The sequence below is a fragment of the Rhea pennata genome, chromosome 1 (assembly GCF_028389875.1).
Source record: "Rhea pennata isolate bPtePen1 chromosome 1, bPtePen1.pri, whole genome shotgun sequence".
NCBI lineage: Eukaryota > Metazoa > Chordata > Aves > Rheiformes > Rheidae > Rhea > Rhea pennata.
In genome coordinates, this window is record NC_084663.1 from 17028376 (window position 1) to 17051795 (window position 23420).

General features: G+C 41.2%; 1 protein-coding gene across 1 annotated transcript in view; it reads right to left on the minus strand.

The window, feature by feature from the left end:
- CELSR1 (cadherin EGF LAG seven-pass G-type receptor 1) overlaps positions 1-23420 on the minus strand; it is a 176222-nt gene that overhangs the window by 82957 nt on the left and 69845 nt on the right. Inside the window, exon 2 of the mRNA XM_062582642.1 lies at positions 16642-17280. Within this exon, the coding sequence (XP_062438626.1) occupies positions 16642-17280 (639 nt within the window). The remainder of the gene's footprint in view (positions 1-16641; positions 17281-23420) is intronic.

Below are 23420 nucleotides of genomic sequence, written 5' to 3' on the forward strand. Positions count from 1 at the left end.
TCCGAAACGGGCTTGGCGAGAAGAGCCGCGCGAGAACTGCAGCCCACGGCCGGGACAGTGCCCACGGCTCATCCCTGCAGCACGGCCCCTGGGGACCCGTCACACTCCTCTCTGCCCATCGCTGCACCTTCTTTGTGAACATAATTTCATCTTGTACACTGGCCAGTATTTTGGGAATAACTTTAAACACTCCCTTTATATCACAATTCTGTGAAATCTAAGCAGGAAATGTAAAGCTTCATCCCTCTGGCTGCTAAATCTAAAGCATGCACTGTCAGATAACACCACGCTGCGTCTGCCTGTTATCTGCTGGGCAGACTCTTGCGCTTTGAAAAGCTGCTGGACCAAGCCAGTAAATGGTTTACAGTTACAGGATGGCAGCTAATCTTGTAGTCTCACAATTAATATTAATGACTCTTACAGCCATAAAAGGCTGTAGCGTTTCTACAGCCCTTTACGTGGTGTTTCCTGGTTTTAAAACCCTTGAGATCATAATGTGATACTTGCTTTTGACCCTCCTTCCTACTTGAATTGACTATATCCCTTCTACAGTTTTAAGATTAGCTTTACAAAGGTGTTAATCATAAAATTTCTAGTATTAATTTTATGAAAGGCATGATATCAAGCACGACACTACAAGAACAGGCAAAGAAAAAATTGGCTAGAAAATAGTTTAATTTGGTTTTCCTTTGACGCATTCCAAAGGAAGCAGTAAAAGAGTTTAAACAAAGAATAATCGATGATAAAAAGCGAAAAGAGTTAAAAAAGGAAGAAGTTATTTTAAAAGTGAAAGAATAATCCCCTAATTGCAAATATGTTGCGAGTGGATCATCATCTGAGTATCAAACAGCACACCCACTTGCATCAATGAGCCCCTCTCTGCAGAAGTACTGCCGTGGGTTGGCTGGCGAGCTGCCTGACCTTACTACGATAGACAACGTACAATATTGGAAAGCTTGCTAGAAACAACGTGGCACTGAAATAAATACAGAACTGCTCTGTACCTCAGTTTACTGTAGTATGTTTTTGCAACATTCCCATTCAAGGATTAGTCCTCAAAAACTTGTACTATTCTCTGATAAATTTCAACTGAAACACCACATTAAATATACATTAACATGAAGCAGCAGATCTGCACTGATGTTCTTGCTTCTTTCCTTCCAGTTTCCCTGGACACACATTAATTTTTCACTCAGTGTCTGTAATTGTTTAATTTGAATTGATTCTTCTCTCCTTTCCTCCCCCCGTCATTTGCTCTAGATACATATTAATCCCGTTCTCCATGTTTGTAGCTGCTTCACAAGAATGGAAACTTTGGGAAGCTGATTTAAGCAGCCAGCCTAAAACGAGGTACTTCAAAGTGGAAAACAGGGACAGCAAGAAATAGGGCAACTAAATTCTTGAAGAATCCCCATTGCTCTAAAAAAGAACTAACTATCATTACAAATTTGTTTGATGTGTTACCCATCACGGGAAAATCAACCCTCCTCTTCCTCTGGTAACTAGAAAGTGAATAACCGGGAATGACGATTAGTACTGAAGCCATCAACGCAGTAAGCAACAGTAAGGTTGTTAATGCCATCAAATGGAAAAAGGGGGGAAAAATCCTCCCCCCAAGTCTGGTAGATATCTGGTGTTAAAATCTCCTGCACCAGCGTGCAGGCCACCCACCCCATGACAGACGTATCGGGTGGCAGAGACCCAAAGTGACAGGCACCCTCGGAGGGGAGATAACCCCGCCGCAGCACTGCTCCCGCCAGAGCCGAGGCTTTCGGTGCCTAAAACCGGCTAAAAAAAGACGCGGATTCCCCGAAGGCTCCGCACGCCTCCGAGCCGCACGCCGAGAGCCTGCGCGAAGAGCGCGTCGGCTGCGCCACGCGCCCCGCTCCCGCTCCCGCTCCCCTCATCCGGCCGGTACCCGCTCAGCACCGACCGCGAGCTTTGGCAGGGAAGCCTAAGACCACGTCCCGCAAAACGAACGGAGAAGGCGGGAGGCAGCGGGAGCTCGTCCGCCTCGTCCCGCTCCGCGGGGCTCCGATTTCTGCTCCCACGGCACGGGCGAGTTAGCTGCAGGTTCGCTCCTGCACGAGTCCCGGGAGAATTTAGCCTTATTTCCCTTTACAAGTGAAACATTAAAAAAAAAGAAAAAAAAAACCTTCTGCTTATTTTAATAGAGAAGTCAGAGAGCTGAGAAAAAATAATCAGCCATTTTTAACGAAGAAATCAGATCAAACAGGCTATAGACGTCATCAGCGTACTGAAGACCGCGACACAGCGAAGGGAGGAGTATGTTCATGTATCATTATACAGGCAACTGAGAAGGTGCTACTTGAGGAACAGAGGTAAAATCTCGGTCCCCTAGAAACCAACAGCCAAAGTCCTACTGACATTCGGAGAGGCCACAGCAGACACAGTCGTCAGACTTAACACCGACATCGGCGTTCTTCACTTCGGGAGGGATCTGAACCTCCACTGTCCTGATACCTCACATGCAAATTAGAAAATACCATTTGATTTTTCCTTTAACTTATTAATTTATGTATTAGGAAAATACATTCTAGGAAATGCAGAATTTCCTAGAAAATTCTAGGAAAATTAAAATCAGCTGCAACCTTCTTACATTCAGCTTTATGTCCAATTTGGGGTCTCTTCTTCCCCTTGATTTCTGCTCTCCTTGCTGTTTCCTGCTCTTAAAGGTGGATTTTGAGAAAAACGGTAACCAAAATAATACCTAGAGGCATACAGACACACAAACACACACACCACACGCCCTCCCCACCCCGCCAACTCCCACTCTTTAGGACTAAATCCCAGTGCCTCTTAGTGACAGCTGTGTGATTTAAGTAGCTAACTGTTCCAGATTTTACAAGATATTGTTAAATATCTTGTTATTCAGTAACATAATTTAAAACACTAAGCAAAATAACAACAAAAACAGTTCCATATAATTCCTCTCACACTATGAGTGTATACATATATATATATATATATATATATGTATACACACATGCACACGCACACACACACATACATATAGATATGTATTTTCACCAGTCAAGCAGCTCTCTGAGGGGATAGACAGCAAACGATCCTATATAAAGATACTCAACAAATCATTGCTTTACCTCTAGATCTGATTTAATTTTTCTTGTGGGCATTAAACCCTGAGGTGGTGGGAAGAGACAGTGCAAAACTGCTGATGTTCTTACAGCTATGTATCATTACTTTCCTTTACCATCACCCGGCTGCCACCTCTGTGCTGTTTTTTGTGAAGTTCCTCTGGGCATTTCTGATAACTCACAAATCAGATTTCCAAAAATCATGGGAGAGGATGAAGGTCATGAGATCTTTAATCATGAGATGCTCCAAAATAATGAACATTATAGGAAGCTTTTTATTTTATTAGTTTCTCAAGCTGTGGGTAGCATCTGCTGGCCTCAAGGCATGTGAGAGCTTTTGATGGTCAAATTCCAGTCCAAAATGCCCAACTCAAACTGACTGCTCAGAAGGAGCTCCTGTTCCCAATCCTTCCCCAGTGAGAAGGTGCTGGTGACTCCTTCCCTGCTCTTCTTCCCAGTGGGGTCCTCAGTGACGGTATCTGCTCCCCAACTGCCCTGGGGGCCATGGCTGCCAGGATCTCCAGAGGAAGACGACTGCTTTCCTTCATTCCTCACCTCACCTCCTTCCCTGATCTCACAAAACAAAACAGGACACCCTGCAGGGCTGGATGATTTAGGATTTGGGTAATTTTTTTTCTTTTTCACATTTAAATGAGAAGGAATAATAGAAAAAAGAAACAATGCAGAGGAGGATTAGTGATATTTGGGGCACATCTGTTGGAGAATTGAATTAGTCTGTAGACGCCAGAAATTATGAGCATGTTCTCAAGATGATGTATGCTCAGTCTGAACGGTCACTGGATCATACGCGCCCATTCAACTTCTACCAATGCTGACTGTGCACAGGAACTATGCGCAGACAGAAGCCATGACAAAAAGTCTTTAATGTCTGCGCTCTCTTCCTCATGTATTTGCTGAGGATTAAAAACTCTCAGTCAAAAAGCTTACATTTTGTTTACACTAGATAGCTCTCCATTTATGTTCCAGCAATGAGACCAAGAGTGGTACAAACCTCAGGAATATTACCAACAATTTAAAACTTAACACAAATTATGGCAATGGTTCTTTTCCCCTTTAGTACCAGCATACCCTTGATATGCAAGGAACCAGGAGTCACAGTAAAATATTCTTCATTTACAAAAACGTTCAATTTTTGAAGTCCCTCGTGGCTTTGGAAAGAGAAGGTACTAACTCAGGATTTTGCAGCTCATGGTTTAGTGTTAATTCTCTGTCAACAGCACATGCCGCACCACCTTTGGCAGGCGCCTGCGTGAAGTCACCAGGCTCCAGGAAAAGGGGCTTGAGCACGCTGGGCAGGGACACACTGGGCTGCAGCAGGGGCCTCCTCACCACTGCTCCTCTGCCATCCTGGCACCACCTCACCCAAAGGCTTCCCAGGAAATGCTGAGAAAAAGCACTTTTTGCATGGTTTAGATGCAGTGGTGGAGAATGAGAAAGAAAACACATGCCCTTTTAGCCTGCCACAGCAACCTAACAGCAGTTTTTTTCTAAGGGATCCTATGGCTAATTTCTTTTATTTGACTCTTTTGCTGATGTTAAAACTATCTCCAACCTATGCAAGTTACCAAACCACTGGTTCAAGTGTACAGTACCCTGAAAAGCTCTCATCTCCTTCTGCATCTGACCTGTTAAGTTAAAGCTTTAGAGATCTTTTCAGGGTATGTCTATCACACAGGACTACATCAAGCACAAATGTACACAAGAGAGAAAAGAAACATGTAGACATTTCCAGTAATTGGTAAGTTCTGTGGTAGGTAGCAAGATATATATGTACATATAAACTGTGTATATACATATGTAAGACAATCTATCATAACACAAAACACTGATTTGGGGTAAGATATGGTCATGTAACACTGCCTTTCAAAAGCTTAAGCTTTATCTTTTTATGTATTTAGTAGGGAAAATATTACTGTAGATGCAAAGATTAAATCAAATTGCATACTGTCATTGTGTCTGCAATTTGCACTATATCTTACCTGTAATAAAACTCTTGGTACAGGCCCTTCTAAAAATCCCACCTTCTTGCCATTCTCTGCTAAAAACTGATGAGAAATCTAGAGGTATAAGAACAAAACACACCTCTGCATCACGTGCTAAATTCCTTTAGAGAGGAATATCTCCCACTCTATCTAATTTTAAGAGAAAGCGCTTTCCTCTACCTTAACCATCATGTATGCCTTCCATAATTTTTTCATTCTGTTCTCATGTCCTTTTCCCAGTGTGTCATTACGCAGCACGAACTGAAGGCTGCCGCAGCCACAGTGACTTTCAGGACATGTCCCCTTAGGGACAAATTTTGCAGTCTGGTCTTTATTTGCACCCCTGTGCACATACATGCTCTTCAGCATGGGAACCGGTTGCCTTATTTAACCCTCACGTGTTTCCAAGGACAGCAGTAAAGAAAAAGGTCACTTGTGAACACAGCATGCCTACATTCAGATGCCAAAAATGAGCTATTTCATAATGCAAATTGCAATTTTTACTGGGTACTGAATAGCACCACCAGGCACTGTAATTCCACAAGGATGTGGTTTCAAGGCAATTTCAGTCCCTCCAGATATTAAACTATTTATCCAAAGGAAGAAAGCAAGCAAGCCAAGGTGGCTATGTTGGCAAGGAGGGAGAGCGCAATAATGTCTTTTATCAACAGGAACTCAGGGTTGAAAAGTCAGACATGCTTTCAGGCACAAACAGATATCCTGCTCCTTTTTAGCCTGATTTTTTTCCCTAAACTGCTTTCCATAGAGGAGGACATCGAAGGGGGGCAGTTCCCAATTTCTAAAATTTTAGGGAAGGAGAAAGTTTTAGCACTTATTTTTGAATAATCTGGCAACTTCAAGCAATTGGAAAAGGACACTTCCTTGCAAGTAAGACAATTATCTGGCAGCAGAAAGAGGGGAAGATTAAAAAAAGGTCTCTGGAATATGGGAAAAGCAGATCAGGTCCTCCCCTTCAGTGGCAAACACCACTGTTTTCTTTAGGAGAGTCCAGCCCCTTTTCCACTAAGCTCCCATTTCATTTGCTCCATGTAGCTGTTACAAGCTTGATGTTCAGACTCAGAATAAGAGTTAAAAGAGGGAAGAAATGGCCTGTCCCGGTCCCCACCAGCCCTCTGGGATTAACTGCATGAGCCCTCCTCTGCACACAGACATTAAAGGAAAACTGGTGACAGCCTGCATTTTGTGTTTTCCAGGATTTTAACTTTTCACAGGGAAATCACACTCTCCCATCTTCCATGTAATCCAATAAAGCGGTAAAAATGATAGCACTGGGAAATAGGCAGACCTCAGTCAAAACCATACCTCTCAATGCTCAACGTGATCACAGCAGCTTTCTTGGAAAGAGGAAAAACGGCCAGTTAGTGAGAATACTTGAAAAGGAGCCATAAAATATTTTAAAAAGTAACTGAGAACAAAAAGCAACTAAATCTGAGAAGTCTGCTTTTCTTAATGAATCTTAGAAAAGATATTGCAATGTCACACACCTTGCTCAGAAAACCTTGAAATAAATGTACTTTATAATCTACAGAATAGTAGAAATTCAAGTTACACAGAAACACCCCCCCCAAACACATATATATATTTGTTTCAGACTGACCAAAAATGAATCCATTCAAGTTCCACAGCTAGTAACTACCTCTTGTTAAGACACTTAACTAGATCAAAATTCAGCTATTTTGTGAAATACGGACACATTTTACAGTAAACTTATATGACTGCCAATTCTTGTTAGAGTTAGTATACTTTACTGTATCATCTGGATTGTGTTTAATCATTAATATAAGGCACTCATCTTCATAATAATGTTTCTTACAGTACACACAACAGTGTGCTGACCTCTTGAGTGTGGGTGGCCCTTTCTACCTAAATAATGTTTTTTAATTATTGTACTGGAGAACACAATATATTAGCTCTACTATGCTTAGCTAAAATGAACGTGAAAGATGCTGCGAAGCAAAATATATTCATCTTAAAACTTAAGATGAACTTAAAAACTCTGGATGATAAGCGCTCTTAATGTTTTGATCCTGCTGAGCAGGGGCACAGTACAGTAGGAGCCTCGGAGACCAAAGCCCAGCCCCGACGAGTCGCAGGGGATTTGGATGCAGGCAGCGAACCGTGATGCTCTGAACAAAAGAGCATTTGCAACCACAATGAAATTGCTGTTCCCACAATGCTGCGCATAACTGTACTGCAGAACTCTAATTATCTTGATGTTCAAGGCCAAGTGCCTCAGTGTGCTGCTCAGCTGTCGAAACTTTCAATCATCGCAACACAAAGAAGAGACGCACAAAAAACTACTTTAAACATTTTCTTCCCTAACGGGACATCACTCTAACATCCTCGTCTCTGAATCCAACAGTCCATCCTGCTGTCTCCGTGATCACAACTATACGCAGAAGCAGCACATGTTCTTCACAGTTTTGTGCTACTTTCCTTGATACGTGGTTTCCCAGTTTTGCGTTAGTAGGCAGGAGAAAAGGAGTCCTGTGTACTTTGTCTTTTGGAAGTTAAACTTCTCTTTGTTTTGGAATGTCTGCAGTATTTATTTCCAGCCTACTTGGAATTTCTTTTTTTAGCCATAACCTACGATCTGCTGTGAGAATCGTGAGGTGGTTTCCAGAACATGAGGTATATTGAAGAAAATAATGCCACAAATAACTTAAAGGCAGGTTGTTGGGTTTTTCTCCTCCTTTTCTTCTCCTTTTTCCTTATTTGATTTGTCTTCAGTGAGAAACAATGAATCAAGACACCTTACCACTGGCAAAAGAAACACTTAAAGGGTAGTCAAATATATGGGCTATTTTGACACTCACTAATTGTACGTGTTGATGTTTTAAAATGCACTTATGTGGCTTACATGCCTTTTAAAATTTTATCCAAATAACCTTTTCCAACATTAAAAACAACTATAAGAAAAAAACCTAAGTCATACGTTACACAAGGTTTAACATAGCTAAATTAACAAAAGCACAATAGTAAACCATGGTCACAGGGTAATTTGCAGTAATTTAATAAGCTACTATTTAAAATATTTAAATTAAAATAACTCTTATTTAGTGTGTGTAGTTTCTCTCAGGTGAATGTTCTTCAATGCATATATATGTTCAAAATTATGACAGTGTACCTCAGTTAGGTACCTCAGTAAGGAGGGGTCCTACATGTACCTATAAAATTATACTATCAAATAGCTCTACTTTGTATAATTACTCTCCACCTTCTACTTTTTTTTGGTTAGTAATACCAACAGAGATAAGCAAATACACCATTACTAAGGATGTTAAAAAGCCTGGGAGAGTTAAGACTCCCCTTTAGATGTGGTACAAGAAATCCCATCAGTATGAAACCAGAAGAACACGTTGAGAGCAAGTAAGAGCCTGAGAACTGCCGCAAACTGATAAAGCAAAATCAGTCAAAAAGGAACAGAAGGAGAAGTCAGGTACCACAGGTACCTAAGCAGGTACCAACACTAAACACTTGTTAATCAGCCGCTCCAAGTAGTTCCCACGCAGGAAAGCTGGACGAGTGGCTCAGAGCATCACTGCATTAATTCTGCTTTCCAAACCTCTCTTCCAGGCTCAGAAAGGAGTTTCCAGAGAACCGGAGGGAAATCAGCATTATTCCAGTTGTTCCAAAATGGGAGGACTTCAGTAATCGCACACTGTCACCGGCAGACTGTAGGCTACCAGAACGCCTGACAAGAGTAGGCTAATCAAATACAATGCACGTGCATGTCCTTTGCTTTTGCAGAGCACCTTGACTTGATACCATAGAGCATTTGGTTCAGAACCTACCCTCTCCCTCACTTACAATGTAAGCAGGCATGCATCAAGGGAATGAAAAACTAACAGGTCCAAAAGTGTACAAGAATAATCTTCAAGTCGGTTATTTTCCAAGTTCTTTGGACATCGATTTTCAGCTTTATGTTACTTAACATTATCAGCAACGGGAAACACAGCATAAAATCATCAGTGATAAACTCTGTAGGTGACGGAACAGCGGAGGAGGGTAAATAAAGAGAAGAACAGGCCAACTACACAGCTGTCTGAAGAAAAAGCAAAACAACACATTGGAAAAACCAGAACATGAGCTTTAAGCAGGAGGTCAGATTTCCTAGACACTGAACTGCTTGGAAGAGCTGAATTCAGAAGTGTTCGTACTATCCAGCTGCCTTCCAAAGTGAGGGTTAAGTGACTGCATTGGTGTCTGATCTGTTGCTTTCTTTTACAAACTACCCTTAATGCATCCACTATTAAAATACCCTGTAAGAGCTGGAGTCTTGTCGAGTCGATCTAAAACTAATTAAAAAGAACAAACAAAACATTAGGTCTGTAGCTCGGTTTTCGAATGACAGGCATGGACTTTGATCTGTGCAAGTGTTTCCACAGGCAGGAAGGATAAGCCACGGGGCTCCAGAAGAGGAGTCTCAACCGCAGGCGTTTTAACCGTTCGGCCGAATCAAAGACGATCATGCGAGCAGCGTTTTGGGGCAGGGGGCAAGGAGGCTTAGTGCACGGCTGGGAATGCTTTCAAGCTTTAAACAGTAGCTAGTTAATATACACTGGGATGAGGGTAATACAATAAAACTCTTTGCCTAGGTTTAGGGAAAAAAATGCAGATCGATGTGAAAGCTGCAGGCATTTTACACTGCGAATATTGAGAATGAAACTGTCAACAAATGCACCACAGTAATTCAGTCGGAAAAGACCTCTTGCATCCCGACAAGTGAGCTTAGGCTGAAGATTAGCTGAAGGAAATACCCTTCAGACCCAAATCCCTCTGCGGAAACGGCATACCTCTTCAGCAGCACCTGTGAATCTGATATAAACTCCAGACTTCCAATGTTAATCTCTTGCAATTAAGGAATGTGGACAGAAATATAGTCAATAGAAGTACGACATGATTTACAAGTAGAGAGATTTCAGCTTTTGACTGTATTTTTTAAAAAGTGCAACTTCACTCTGCTTTTATTGGGCTATTATTCCAGTTACTCTATTGGGCAAGCAGCAAGGTAGTCCCGGTAGCTGGGCCAGCTCCTCCGGTCGAACGCAGAAGCGCTTTGCTCTAGCCCAGCCACGTGCTCGCCTGCCCCCTGCACGCGCTAGCACTTGGTGCTACTGCAACCACCACCGAGGGCCCATCTTAACATACAGGGCACAATAAATCTCCAAGTTTAACACAGTGGGTACGTGGACCCACAGGCTGGGAAAGAAATATCTTTCACAGCGAGATCCTCCAGGTTTCCGGCCATCTGTAGCCCAGAAATAGCACTGAGCAGCTGCAGCTGCTCCTGACTCTGCCACCGACCGCTTTTATGTGACCTGGAAGAGTTCAGGACCTTGTGCCTCAGCCTCCCCAGCCCTTTGGGGAGGAAGGCAGCACCCCTCTCACTCAAAGTGGTGCCTCAGAGGCTTCATTTATCAATAGCAACTTTTGCAGAGTCCACAGCAATCCTTAGGTGGAAAGTGCTTTGTATCTGATTTGCTTGTAATGATCAGCAGTCATCATTCCCTGACATTACACATACCTCAAAAAAGAGAATTTTGCCAAGTGATACCTCTTTTTCTGAATATCCAGACTTATAATTTTTTTCATGATTTCATGACAAAAAATGGACGTAATGCTAAAAGGAGAGAAAGTGAATTAAGTATCATAATTGACTATTGTGTTCTTGAAATGCAGCATGTACTATATAAAAGCCAATGGAAGACAACTTATCCATGGCTAATTGCAAAGACAAGGTTTTAAGAGTTCCTTATATGTTTAGATATTAAGTCAGCTCACAAGACAACATCTGGGGTTTATTGGTCATATGGGGAAACTTCAAAGCACTGAGAAGATTTATGAGATGCTATGTCTAAAAGCATATAGCTGAGCGATGAAGATCAGAAAAGAAGAAAAAGAGCCTTCTCAAGCTTTTGCACCAAATCATGCTCTGAAAAATGTTGGGAGAAGGTAATCTCTGCTTCGGGCAGCCCACTGCACTGCATGCAGGGCCCTTGCCAGCACCGAGCGCGTGAGCCCCTCTGCTTTCAAGGAGCCACAGGTTGGGAACAGCAGAGAGGTACCAACCACCTGAGCTCCCTCTGCGCATCATTGCTGCCAACCGCAGGGACCGAGCTTGCAAAGTCTAGACCAACTGAGCTGTCTGTTTATTTCAGTAAGGAAGAAGAGGGTTTCCCTCACAAAAATCTCATGCTGATGACGTAAAGAAAAATGAGAAAAGGAGATGGAAAAGACTGTGTTGGGACAACTGTGAAAACAAGAACTGAGAACAAGGTAAGAAGTACTAATCCCAAGGAAGGACCTGAGAAGGATATATTCATTTGCACCTCCATCAGATGTGAAAAAGCTACCTCAGCTGTGGAGAGGGGCAGGTTCACAGAAATAAAAGAAAAATTATGTTTCAGTTATAAACACCTAGTTTCAACCACAAACATCAGAACAACAACATGGCATAGCACTTCTGAAAAAAAAAAGAAAATTTTCTAATGTTGCACAGATTTCCCTACGTCACAGGAGCGGAGGCATTCAAAATGAGATTTCTTCTGCTATTGCCATACAGAAATAGCAAGTAAAGACAATCAAATATTCCTCTGAGGTTTCCAGAGACAACGCAAGTGATTAAGAAGTCAGTAGTCAGCACTCGTCCTCAACTTCTGCAGTCAGAGTCACCAGAATAACTTTATAAAGAGCTGCTAAGATTTGGTACAAGTGGGAAAAGATAAAGCCTTCAAATTCTGGAAAGGGCATAAATCACCTGTTGTAAATCACCCAGTGCCCTAATAGCTGTAGTTATATTTAAACTCTTGAAAATGAATACACTATTTTTTACAGCATTATGTCCTGCCACTTTTTTTCATATTTTTATAATATAGATGCACCTGGAATCCGCTATCACAACTTTGCAGATAAGGACTAAAAGACACTCTTAAGGCAGCAACTGTACAAAGTATTGCCTTACTATTTGAATGAGGTATCACAGAGAGACGCTCCACAAAGTTGTCCAGCTGTAACAGTATTTCTTATTTGGTGCTTTGTGTCAAACTTTTGACACAAACCTGGTCAAAAATGTTTGAAAGTGTTGGCAAAGCCCCACAACCCAGAGATGGTAAACCTTGTTCGGCCTGGCCATTATAAAATTATGACCTTTTATAAACTGAACAAGTAGCTAAAGATGCAGTAAGAAGTCTAAAGGAATCATATTAAGATACCCTGTACAAGATTTTGCTGCTACAAACCTATGATCCCAGTGGCTTAGTGGAGCTGCAAAAGTATAACTGAGGCTGGAATTTCAGACACTCCAGTGTAAGATAAAATACTCATTACAGCTACCCTGGCTGCCAGATTTCTGTACTTGAAAGCTGAAATTCTTCCAAATAAATCTCTCTGGCCTGAAAAATGAGAATCTAGTATCGCACCAAGTAGTGAAATTACTGTCTAAAGAATGGATGTAAGTAAAGATACCAGAGAACCAAATCTTCACATTTGCTATTACTGCTAGTACACTGTTGGAAAGAGGCAAACACTGCAAACTTAAATATGAATAGTGACTTCTGGCACGATTCTGCAAAAACAGCTATAATTGCCTTCTCACAGCGCAAAGTGAGAATTCACAGAGGTAAACTTAGATGCCATGATTTCTCATGTCAATATGGTATCACAAAAATAAATTAGGAGAAAAAAAGTATAACATGTAAAAGATCTCTAATTGCTGTATTTGATTACTAGAAGATTTATAACCACTTAAGATTTCCCCCTCTACTTGAAATGAAATCCAAGGAGAGATACAGAGAATATGGGAACTTCTCTGACAATCTTTTCCCTCAAAATCACTCCTGGCTACGGCTTGGGTAGCAGAGGAGGCAGAGAGAATGCCCTGTGCTGAAGAGAACAGTGGGAACATTAAATCTCTCCGTTGTTTTAGGTTTTTTTTCCCCCCCTTGAGTGCTTTTGTCCTGTGTAAATAAAATTTTACTTTATGGAAACGTTGAGAGCTGCTGTGAGGATCCAGTCATGGCAGCAGACACCAGCTCGCGCAGGACTCGCAGCCGGCCGGAATCACGGGAATCTGGTATGCAGAAAGGTGGCAACTAACGGCCTCAGTGATGTGTCCCAGAGCCGGCACCAGCACGGGGCTGGACGTACAGCTCGCTCAGGAACCGTGGCAGCAACCACACCTCCTAAAACCGCGTGGCTCACATTATGTTTTGCCCTTCAGGGGTTCGCCCCTGTGAGGTACGTTTTTACCTCTGTCCACACCTTCACCTACGGCTCACTTCAGCTGCTTCTGCTGCACTCGAAGACACATGAAATAGAGCTGAAAAAATAAAATGTGCTTTCCACAGCGTTCATTGTATTTGTTGCTTAACTAAATTACATCCTTCAACTTTCTGGTCATGCACATAGCTCCCTGCAATCAATGGCACTATGGTGACCGTGTGCTGCTCTTCACTTACATGCACACATTTGGATAAAACAAAAGAATCTAATGCGGTTCTTATTCTGAAAAAAGAGATTAAAAATATACGTCCTTGTTCACTCACCTCCTTACATCACAGGAACTGAAGCTAATTTCAAGTATCCAAGAACTAGTGAGTATTCAAATTTCAAAAATATCTTCTAAAAGCTCAGTTTACCTTTGTGCTAGTAACAGAAGACTCCTGAAGAAAGGGAAACTTTCATCGTGTATAAATGACTAACAATTACAACCAAACAAGTGGAGAGCTTCAAAGCAGGGTGGAAAAATGGGGGGAAATTCCATCCCATTAAGATAGGACATAATTATCTCCTACAGGAAATAAATGTTATATTTTTAACAGGTGACCAGTCAGATATATTTGGTACAAGGATACGATTGTGTAGTGATTTATCATCGACTTTCAGCATATCTTACCAAAGAGATGACAGCTATTAGTATTTTCTTACAATTATTTTTCCTCATAGGCTCTTAATTGGGAAACTGGAATTTCAGCGCTTCTAGTGCTGCAGGCTGCACTGCAGTGGCTATTATCATTCATATTTCATCTTTTACAGTTAACTCAAAGATTCCTAAATATCTCATACTGATATGTTACTACACTGAGTTAATACCACTGCAACATTTTTGTGATGCTGGAATTTCTCAACTGTCAGCCAAAGCCATTCTCTATTCATACCCTCAGCCAAACACGGTTCTACTCATTCTCATTTACTACCACTACATTATATAATTCAACATGCACTGCTGTTATTAAAAAATCTACACTAATTAAATATTAAATAGATATAAAATCTGTACCATGTATGTAATATATACTTTTATATAACCGGAAAACACAACATTATATGATTCTATGATTAACAGATATAAATTGAACTTGTAAATGCACATTAAATTATCTTTAAAAGGACAAAAATCATGGGTAAAATAACACAGTTCATAAAGGGGACTGGGGCAAGATTCAATAATGGATCAAGTACTTTGTAAAATATTTCTGGTAATGTATTATTTGTTGACAACATTTTCCACCTAGTTCGGTAAAGGGGATGAAAAACAACTGCCACCTAATGACCACCACATGTGGGTAAGTGTGTCAGGCTTAATGAAAAAAAACGTTGTCACATGATGTCAAGCCTAAAGGCACTAATATAACATCAACTAACCATGGAGTAGATATTCATCTTGAATAGGGCTGCTGTGATTTCTCCTGGTCGCCCTAACTCAAGGGTCCGTGGGGAGAAACAGGCCAGCGCCGGCCCCGCGAAGCCGCCCCGGCTGAAGGAGCTCTGGCATGCTGCCGCGTGGGACATGGTGCATCTCCTCTGAATGTGTACCATGTCAGCTCTGCTCCTCAAAACATGCACCATGGCTGCTCTGAGTACCGTGTTAACTATTAAATCTGTTCATGAATTATATATTTGAATAAGACCACCCTCTTCATTGTTTTTTAGTATATTCAGTCTTTTTTCCAGAGACTTCTATCTCGAGATCCTCAAAACCTGATAGACAGGAAAGCATATTATTCCAAAACCTAAGTCATGGAGGAGTAAATTTATAAACATAGTTTTGTTTAATGAGACTTGCTACTCAAAACCATTCCTATTTATACTATTTATTACACGAACATGTTAAAGGAAATGAACTGGTCATAAAATCTATTTTGTGATGCCTAGTCCTGCATATAGTTTGCATCAGTTACTCACAAGGGAAAACGGACTTTACAGTGTATTCCGTTGTATAAGTCCCTCATGAGAAGTTGGGTAGGAAAACTAGCAAAGAAAGACTGAAAATCCCAGCCATGTCACAACCAGATTCAGGATTTCACCAGCTAAACAAAAAGATTTTTCTTATGAGGGTCTTGCTGTCCTGAGGCCCCCTCTGATCTGGGGGAAGCTCTCCTCCTGCTCCTCTCGCAGGAAAAAGCCCTCGTTTACTTGCTGCTGCCATGTCCCTGCTCACTGGCAGCTGTCTCCTCTCACTACTGCATTTTTAACTATAGTCTTGAGCCAAAGCCATGGGAAGGGAAGGAAAATCCTTCCATTTAGAGGGTTTGATTCATCCCAGTAGGCAAGAGCATCATGTAGCTTTTTCTTTATATGAAGGCCTGAATAATTTATCTTCTCGATTTTTTATAACTTCAGTGGCTAAAACAGACATTCCTTCAATGTTAGCATAAATTAGAGCTAGGCAGTACATAGGTGCAGGACGCTTAAACATGTGCACAATTTCAAACATAAATAATCCCTCTGACTTTACTGAAGTACCAGAAAACATTCAGTTAATATTCCTCCATAACTTTTCAAGAGTATTTAAGAAGCAGCGCTTTGATCTTTATTAGTTGCCAAGTGAACTACGAGGCCAAGTAACTTCATCACCAGACTGCTAGAGACAGGTTTAGAACAGACCTGCAAGACCCTATGTCTTTCTGGACTTTATCTGGATATTTGCAAGCTGAAGCTGACCTGAAGTATTTCCCATAAACGTATATTATTGCAAGGGCTTGGGAACACGAACCATCCTTACGTTCTGTGCTTGCACAGAGGGCTGGTGAGCTGAGGCCACACAACATCTCTATTAACAGGTAACAGCTGCTTCAGCTGAGGTGCAGCACCCTCAATGGACACACTGCTTGTGGTCTGCTGTCTGTCTGTGGTATGGCTGAGGGGCCAGAAAGTCATTAAAATGTAGAATCATGAATCAAGGCATGCGTTCAAGGGATGTTTGCACAAACATTTGTATTGAGCAAAAATCCATGCAACTAGAATCATTTCAGCAGTTATAGGACCCCTGTAAAGGCCTGGTGCAACACATGCTTCTTATAATCATGTGTGCAAAGAGATACAAGACTTATCCTAAGTGACATGTGACATGTAAAGGCCTTCTCTCCACCAGAAGTTAGTGTCAGGAGTTTTTCTCCCTTTGAGTAAGAATGTCAGCAATTTCAGCTTGATATAGAGCTGGCTCAGTTGATGGTCTAACATATAAATCATGGGTAATAGATAAGATAAACACATACCAGTGTAGTCCTCGTAGCATTCACAAGTGTAGCCCCCTTCTCGGCTCCGACACAGCCCGTTGTTACCGCACGGGTTGGAGTAGCACAGGTCGATCTCTGTTTCGCAGTAGTCACCAGTGAACCCCGGGGGACACCGGCACCTCAGCCCGTTGATGGGGTGGATGGGGCGGAACAAGACAGTGTTTGAACTGATGAACGGAGCGGAGCTGTCGAACTTCAGCACGGACACACACTTCATGTAGTTCTCACAGGGCTCCCGCAAGCAGATGTTGTCGTCAAAGGGCAGCACCCTCTGCGTGGAGATCATGGTCAGCAGGGTCCTGTTGAGGTAGATCTGCTCCTGGAGGTCCTCAGAGGGGAAGAACTTGTTTCGAATGCCACCCGGGAGCAATGCTGAGAATGTTACGTTGAGGATATTGGAGCTGACGTCTGTGTCATTTTGGATGTTGAAAACGAAAATGCTGTCCTTGGCAGTGGACAGCACTGTTGCCACCCCTTCCACAAACAGAGAAAGGAGGGGAGAAAGAAACTTCTCCTGGGACATGTTTTCCAGGCGCACCGTGATGCTGTTGGTGAGCATGTCGTCCGTGATGATGGTGACGCGCAGAGTGCAGATCGCCGTGACGCTGTGGACACCATCTGAAGGGAAGAGAGAGAGAACAGTGACTTGAGAGAACAGGTTTCAGCCCATGGACATGGAGGCTCAGCACTCTCCTGTAAGAGAGACCTGCATGGCCTTTTACTGCACCGGGATGTGAGAAGGAAATGTATCTATCTTCTGCAACGTAAATCAATGCCGTATTTTATGCGTCAGGAAAACAAAACAGAAAAGGATTGCAACTCGAAAGACTAGAAGCAGCTAGGAAAGCCCCATGTACCTGAAGAACATCCCAGGCAAGCATCTGGAAATGGCGAGCAAGCAAAGGACCGTCTGACGGCTGTGACACGGCTCACGGGAAAGGGAGCTCTTTTGATAGGAACTACATATATCTAAATACAAGTCACTGCTAGTCAACAACTGGTGCTGGGAAGCTGTCACTTTTCACAGCACAACACCAAAATTATCTTCTCCAAGAGTGGTCTCAGGCTTAAGGAGGCAAAAATATGCAGAGGCAGAGAATTGTTACTAGAGCTTTAGATAAAAGTCATCTAAGGAAACAATTCTTCACATTTGAACATTTGAATTTCTTCATTCTTCACCTTTGAACTTCTTCAAAAATCTTTATGAAATTAGAGAAAGTTACCCAAGTTGAATAAGCCCATAATGTCCACAAGCATTTAGAAACAGTTCCATTTATTTTTCCTTTAAAGTGTTGTTGATATTGGTTTGGATGTTTTGCAATGGAAAACTGAAATATATACATAGTACTAATACCCGATACTGACTGAGAGATGCCACTGTAAAATCTTGGTACACTCTTAGGATTACAATGAACATACAAACTATAGAGTGTTCTTTCATTATGAGACATAATTATTAAACAGAGGTAGTGCCGTAATTAACACAAATTTGACATGAGCATGGAATTAGAAATTGCATCATCACTGGAATCAAAACACTTAGTTCAGTTCTGTCTCCTTGCTACCACTAAGGACTTATTTTATTGCTGATCCACCATATTTCATTAAAAATACAGATCACATTACACAAAGTATGGTTAGTAGCATCTAGAAATCCCAACAGAGATTAAAACTGCATTCTGATAGGGAGTATACAGCTAATAAGAAAAATTCCTTCTCAAAAACCTTATGGTGTAAGCAAAGGACAAGAAGTAGTGGTTCAGGCAGAGAAATGAACTGATTTAAATGGCAAATATCTGGCCCACAGAGGTAGGCCAGGATTCAGTCCTTCCAGGTCTCTGCTCAGTGCCATATTATTAGCCCAAAGTACCCCTGAAATAATATAACTTTCACAAATGACTGGCTATTGCATTTATTTTTACTAACTTTACATGTGATCTGCTATTATATTTATTTTAAGATAGGTATGGAAAATTATTCTGTGTCACCTTAACATAAAATCACAGCAGTAACTGCATTTAAATCAATCTAAAACCCACATAAGATCAAAATTCTAATAGCACTGATTTCTAAAGGTCATTTTCTTAGGGGTTATTACCAAAATTGTGAGTAAGTTTATGACCCGTTTTGAGCTGTTACCAAAAGATCTTTCAAGAACAGAAAAATCATAGTGGCTTATTTTCTATTCACTATCATTGGTGCACCTAAAGTGCTGTTTATTTTAAAAACAAATGCATTGCTAAAAGATTTTTCTTCCAGTAGTACACTAGCAAGAGAGGAATTTAGAATAGCACAATAAACCAAATGGCTTTCGACTCCTGGTCAGGGTGTCTGTAAAAGCTTAGCTGTTGACCGTTTTCCTTTCACGCTGAAGCAGCTTTTCAGCAAATAGGAAAATCTTCCCTCCTGTGTGCCGCTTTACTGCTGCCTTGTTAAAAGTAAATAGCAAAAGAAGTCACTGTTTGGGGTGATCTTTTTGATGTATCCATCGGACCAGCTCACTCGCCAGCTTTCACTTTCTCTCAAGTTTGCGCAGATCCTTTTCTTCAAACCTATTCTAGAAATACGTCCATGTAGACACAAAGATGCTGAATGCTTTAAAAATTATCAGAAACGAAGTCCTCATTGTAAGCCTGGATTTCTGGTCAATTAATAATACAGGACGCGTCTTATTTTCTTAACTGACAGACTCAGACTAGTTTACCCACTTCTGTCAACTGCAGGGCTCATTCCACTGAAAGAACAGAAGCAGAACAAACTACTTACTTTTTTTTTTTTTTTTTTTCCAGAAAGCAATCAGCATTTGCTTGGCTGTTCCAGAGGATGCCTGAACTATTCTGCTATTTGTTGCACAATACGCTACACAACTCCTCTCATATCAGCAAGGAACAAGAATACTGGACAATGGGCCCTTTTCTTAAGAAAACACTATGATCTATAGTCCCTGGTATGTATAGTAAGGGGACAAAATACTATCCACTGTCTGACAACACATTAGAGTCTACAAACTGTCATAATCAATATCAACTGTCACAATATACAAGAGCTTCCCAGCATTCACAACAGCTATTCTGACACAGTTAATAAATCACTGGAAAAAGCCCAGCGTCAGATACCACATAGACTTGTTGTTCTGAAGACAGCACAAAAGAAAATCAGGCACAGGCTGTGCAATCTCCAAAATTAAGTCATGTTTTAAGAGCAAATTCATCTTGGTGCAGCCCGGTTGCAAAGCATTAAAATAAAGTGGGAATAAAAAGGCGCTGAGCGTGTCTCCTGTGTGAGGGTGTTCTGACAAAAAGCGATTGGCACAACTTTCCAGTTTGCTGGACAACTGTCTATTTTGTATCACCAGTGAGTTTGAAAGCAAAATTACTGGGTTTGTTAATTTTATTAATTCAGAAATCCATAAAATGCTAAAAAAGACCCGTATGCTTTTATGTGACCAGATTAGTATCAATTCTGCTTTCAACAGACAAAATTTGCTTTGAAGACCTCAAACAAGTACAATAAAGACTGAGGAAATTTGTCCTTGCCTTTAGTGTGAGTTGTATGAAGCCCTAAATACAATAATATATGTGTTTTGAGATTCAAAAGCTGGAGCTCCATTCAAAAGATGGAGCTGAAATGCTCCATGAAAGTTTCAAATGTTTACTGCCGGAAATGCAAGAAAAATGATATTAGAAAGTAGCATTTTAGGGAGTAGTAACACTACATAGTTTCACTGTCTGACATGCTGACTGTACACAGCTATTCAATATAAATGCACAACCAATCTGTTATTCTGCTAAAAGACTCTAACATAATCTGTTTTTACACAGATCTTAAAGATACAGCTACAAAAAAAAATCTATATCAGATGCAAGAGGGATTCAGTCAGAGTTGTGAAACAAGTTTCAAATAATATTACGCAGGAGAAACTCACGATACACTCTTCTCTTCAGAGTAGACCTATGCTTACACAAATGCATGCATGGACAGATGGCCTGTTGTCACCAGGGCCATCACCTGGTTGGCTTCCACAAACAGGTTGGACGCAAGGGTCTTCCTGAGAGAGCTCTAAAAACACAAGCCACGTTGGCAGATGGGATGTGTAGGCACCCTACTGAGAGTGGCCTGAGCAGGCAGCATGGATCCTAGCAGCCTAAGCCACAGGCATCCCCATGCCCTGAGAAAATGCAAATGCGGAATTGTTCAAGAAGCACGACAGCATTTGACCCATCTTTTTGTAGGGTTGACTCCTAAAATCCCTGTGACAATGGCTTCCATCACTCTCCCCTACAACTGCTCTTCTGTAAAGCGGGGATAATGGCCCCTATAGGTAAACTGTAAGGTGGAAGCGTGCCGATGTTGAAATGTGAGATACTGGTGTAATGAAGACAATGTAACTATCCTAAACAGCTCATAAAATACTATTTCAAAAAATGTTGAAGCCAGGTTTACCAAAAACAAGGAGGAAAGATGGGGAAAAAAAATCATCTCTAGCATCTTACACTTCTGTGACTGGACAAATATCAGCATTCTGGACAGCTGGGCGGCCATACAAGAAAAGTGGCGTTTGTCACAAATGCAATCCATGCCCACCAAATTTGTATCCTGGCAATATTTTTCTTCATATGATTTCTAAAAAATAAATACCCAGAAGGTAGAAATCTAAGCAGTGGGTGGTAATTCGTGCCATTGTCATTGATGAACAGGCTCCCTAAAGACAGAACGACTAATCTTAATCCTCCATCAAACTAATGAAAATATTTAATAGCAACCGCACACTCTGATGCATTACAAAGAAAAGAGAAGCCAGTAAGGTTGACAAAAGCTCAAACTTCTCTAAAACACACTAACAGATGAAAATTTATTAAATAGGCATTGTTTTATGATTACTTTTACTTTACGACAAATCCAATCAAATCTGAGACTTTAATCTCCACTTTCTACCTTCTGGCAGTCTGTAAACCAAAGAATTTTATTATCTAGAAATGTAAACATAGCAATGTTTAACTGAAATGTGTATTTGGCAAAGGCAGTACCTGGCCAGAAAGAATCTTTTTGTTTGTTTTTTAAGTTGGCAGAAATAAAATAATTAACACTTTTTTGGCTTAATATATACAAAGCTATTAGAGCTAATTATCAAAGATAAATGTTTCATATAAATGCTGCATCATCAGAAGTTTCTTTCACAAATACCCTAGCCTACATTTACTTTAATTCTGCTTTATAATGCAGCTGGAAATAACAGATGTTAGAGTTTAAAAAAGAGCCACGCAAACTTCTTGGCTAGCATTATACAAAGTAAGGACACTCTACAGGTTCAAATAACCTTCTGTTTTTCCTAGCTCCTAAGAAGTAAGCGTATCCATGGGTAGCAGATATCATCTGGTAACATGCCTTCAGATGATCAAACCTCCACCCCTCACTGCATGCAACCATGTCTTTCCCTACTATGGGAGTTAAGATACATGAGGAACAAGGCTACGCTGAGCAGAGCAGCAATTCCTTCCCTACAAATCTGGACCAGAGAAGAAACAGATGGGTTGAAGTGGTTGCCAAAGGGCAAAGAAATAGTGGCAAAAGACCTCAAGGTTTTCAGCTGTCTGCTGAACACTGTCTGCTAGCCCAGTACTAAGCCTTTTATGATGATGAGGAGGAGAATACTTCCAGCATCTACCTCTTAGGAAGCAGTAGCACGTAAGTAGCAGCAGCTCCTGCAGTGAGGACAACAGGCAACATCTAGCTGGATCAGCAGCGCTGGAACCCAAAATATGCTTCTTGCTGAGTAGACATCAGTAAAAACCAGCAGACATCCATAAAAGTGATATAAGTAGTCCGGCATTAAATTTTGGTTTGCCTCACAAAAACTGAACATTTTGCAATGCAATCCCTTCCTTGCATTTCAACTACCATTGAAACAGTTTTTAAATGCATAAAATATCAGCATATTAATGTCATCCCTTCCAAACTGCTGTTGTAGGCATTACAAAGCTGTTCTATGATCAGAAATGAGAAGACTATGAACATCCATGAGTCAAACTCTTCAAAATACCGTCCACTTTATGGAAGTTCGAGGACCTACAGCACAGAGAAAATAGCTTAAAAGAAAGTAAACTACACAGAAAATGGAGGGTGGAAACCTAAGTAAGACCATGTTAGCAAAATAGCAGAAAATATATGTTTAGCAGAAAGGAAAATAGGCATAACTGAATTTACAGAGAGATCCCACCTCGGGGTCTAGACACGTAAGTTCAATAAGGCTGCCTGCAAACAGGAAGCTGCTTCCCAGTCTGCAAACAGTCACACTGGAGAAGCGGTTCAGGACAGAAAGTGTGTATGAAACTTCAGTTTGGACGCTTCTTCAGGGCACCTTCACAGAGCATCTGTGGGCTAGGGTTTGCGCTAGTTCTCAGACAGGTCTGAAAGAAGAGCCAGTCGCCAAAACTTCCACCGTGCAGCCCAAAGGTACGCAGCTGCCCACGAAAAGTCCCTGTTTTGCGATGGGAACAGGTGAAAGTACAAATTTGTCTTTTGCTAGAGAAAAGTGACATTGAATAATGCAGTAAAAGAAAAGGGGACAAAGCAATGCCTTTAAGAAATACACTCGGTCATCTCCTTTTGGAAGAATGTAAACGCATTTTGTATAACATCCTACCATTTCTCAGAGTGACAATGACGGATGCTGTCAAAGCCTCCCAGCTCTGGGATCAGAAACACTGCTGAAGGGCAATTCCATCCTTATAGAAAGTTAGATGAAATGACAAGGGACT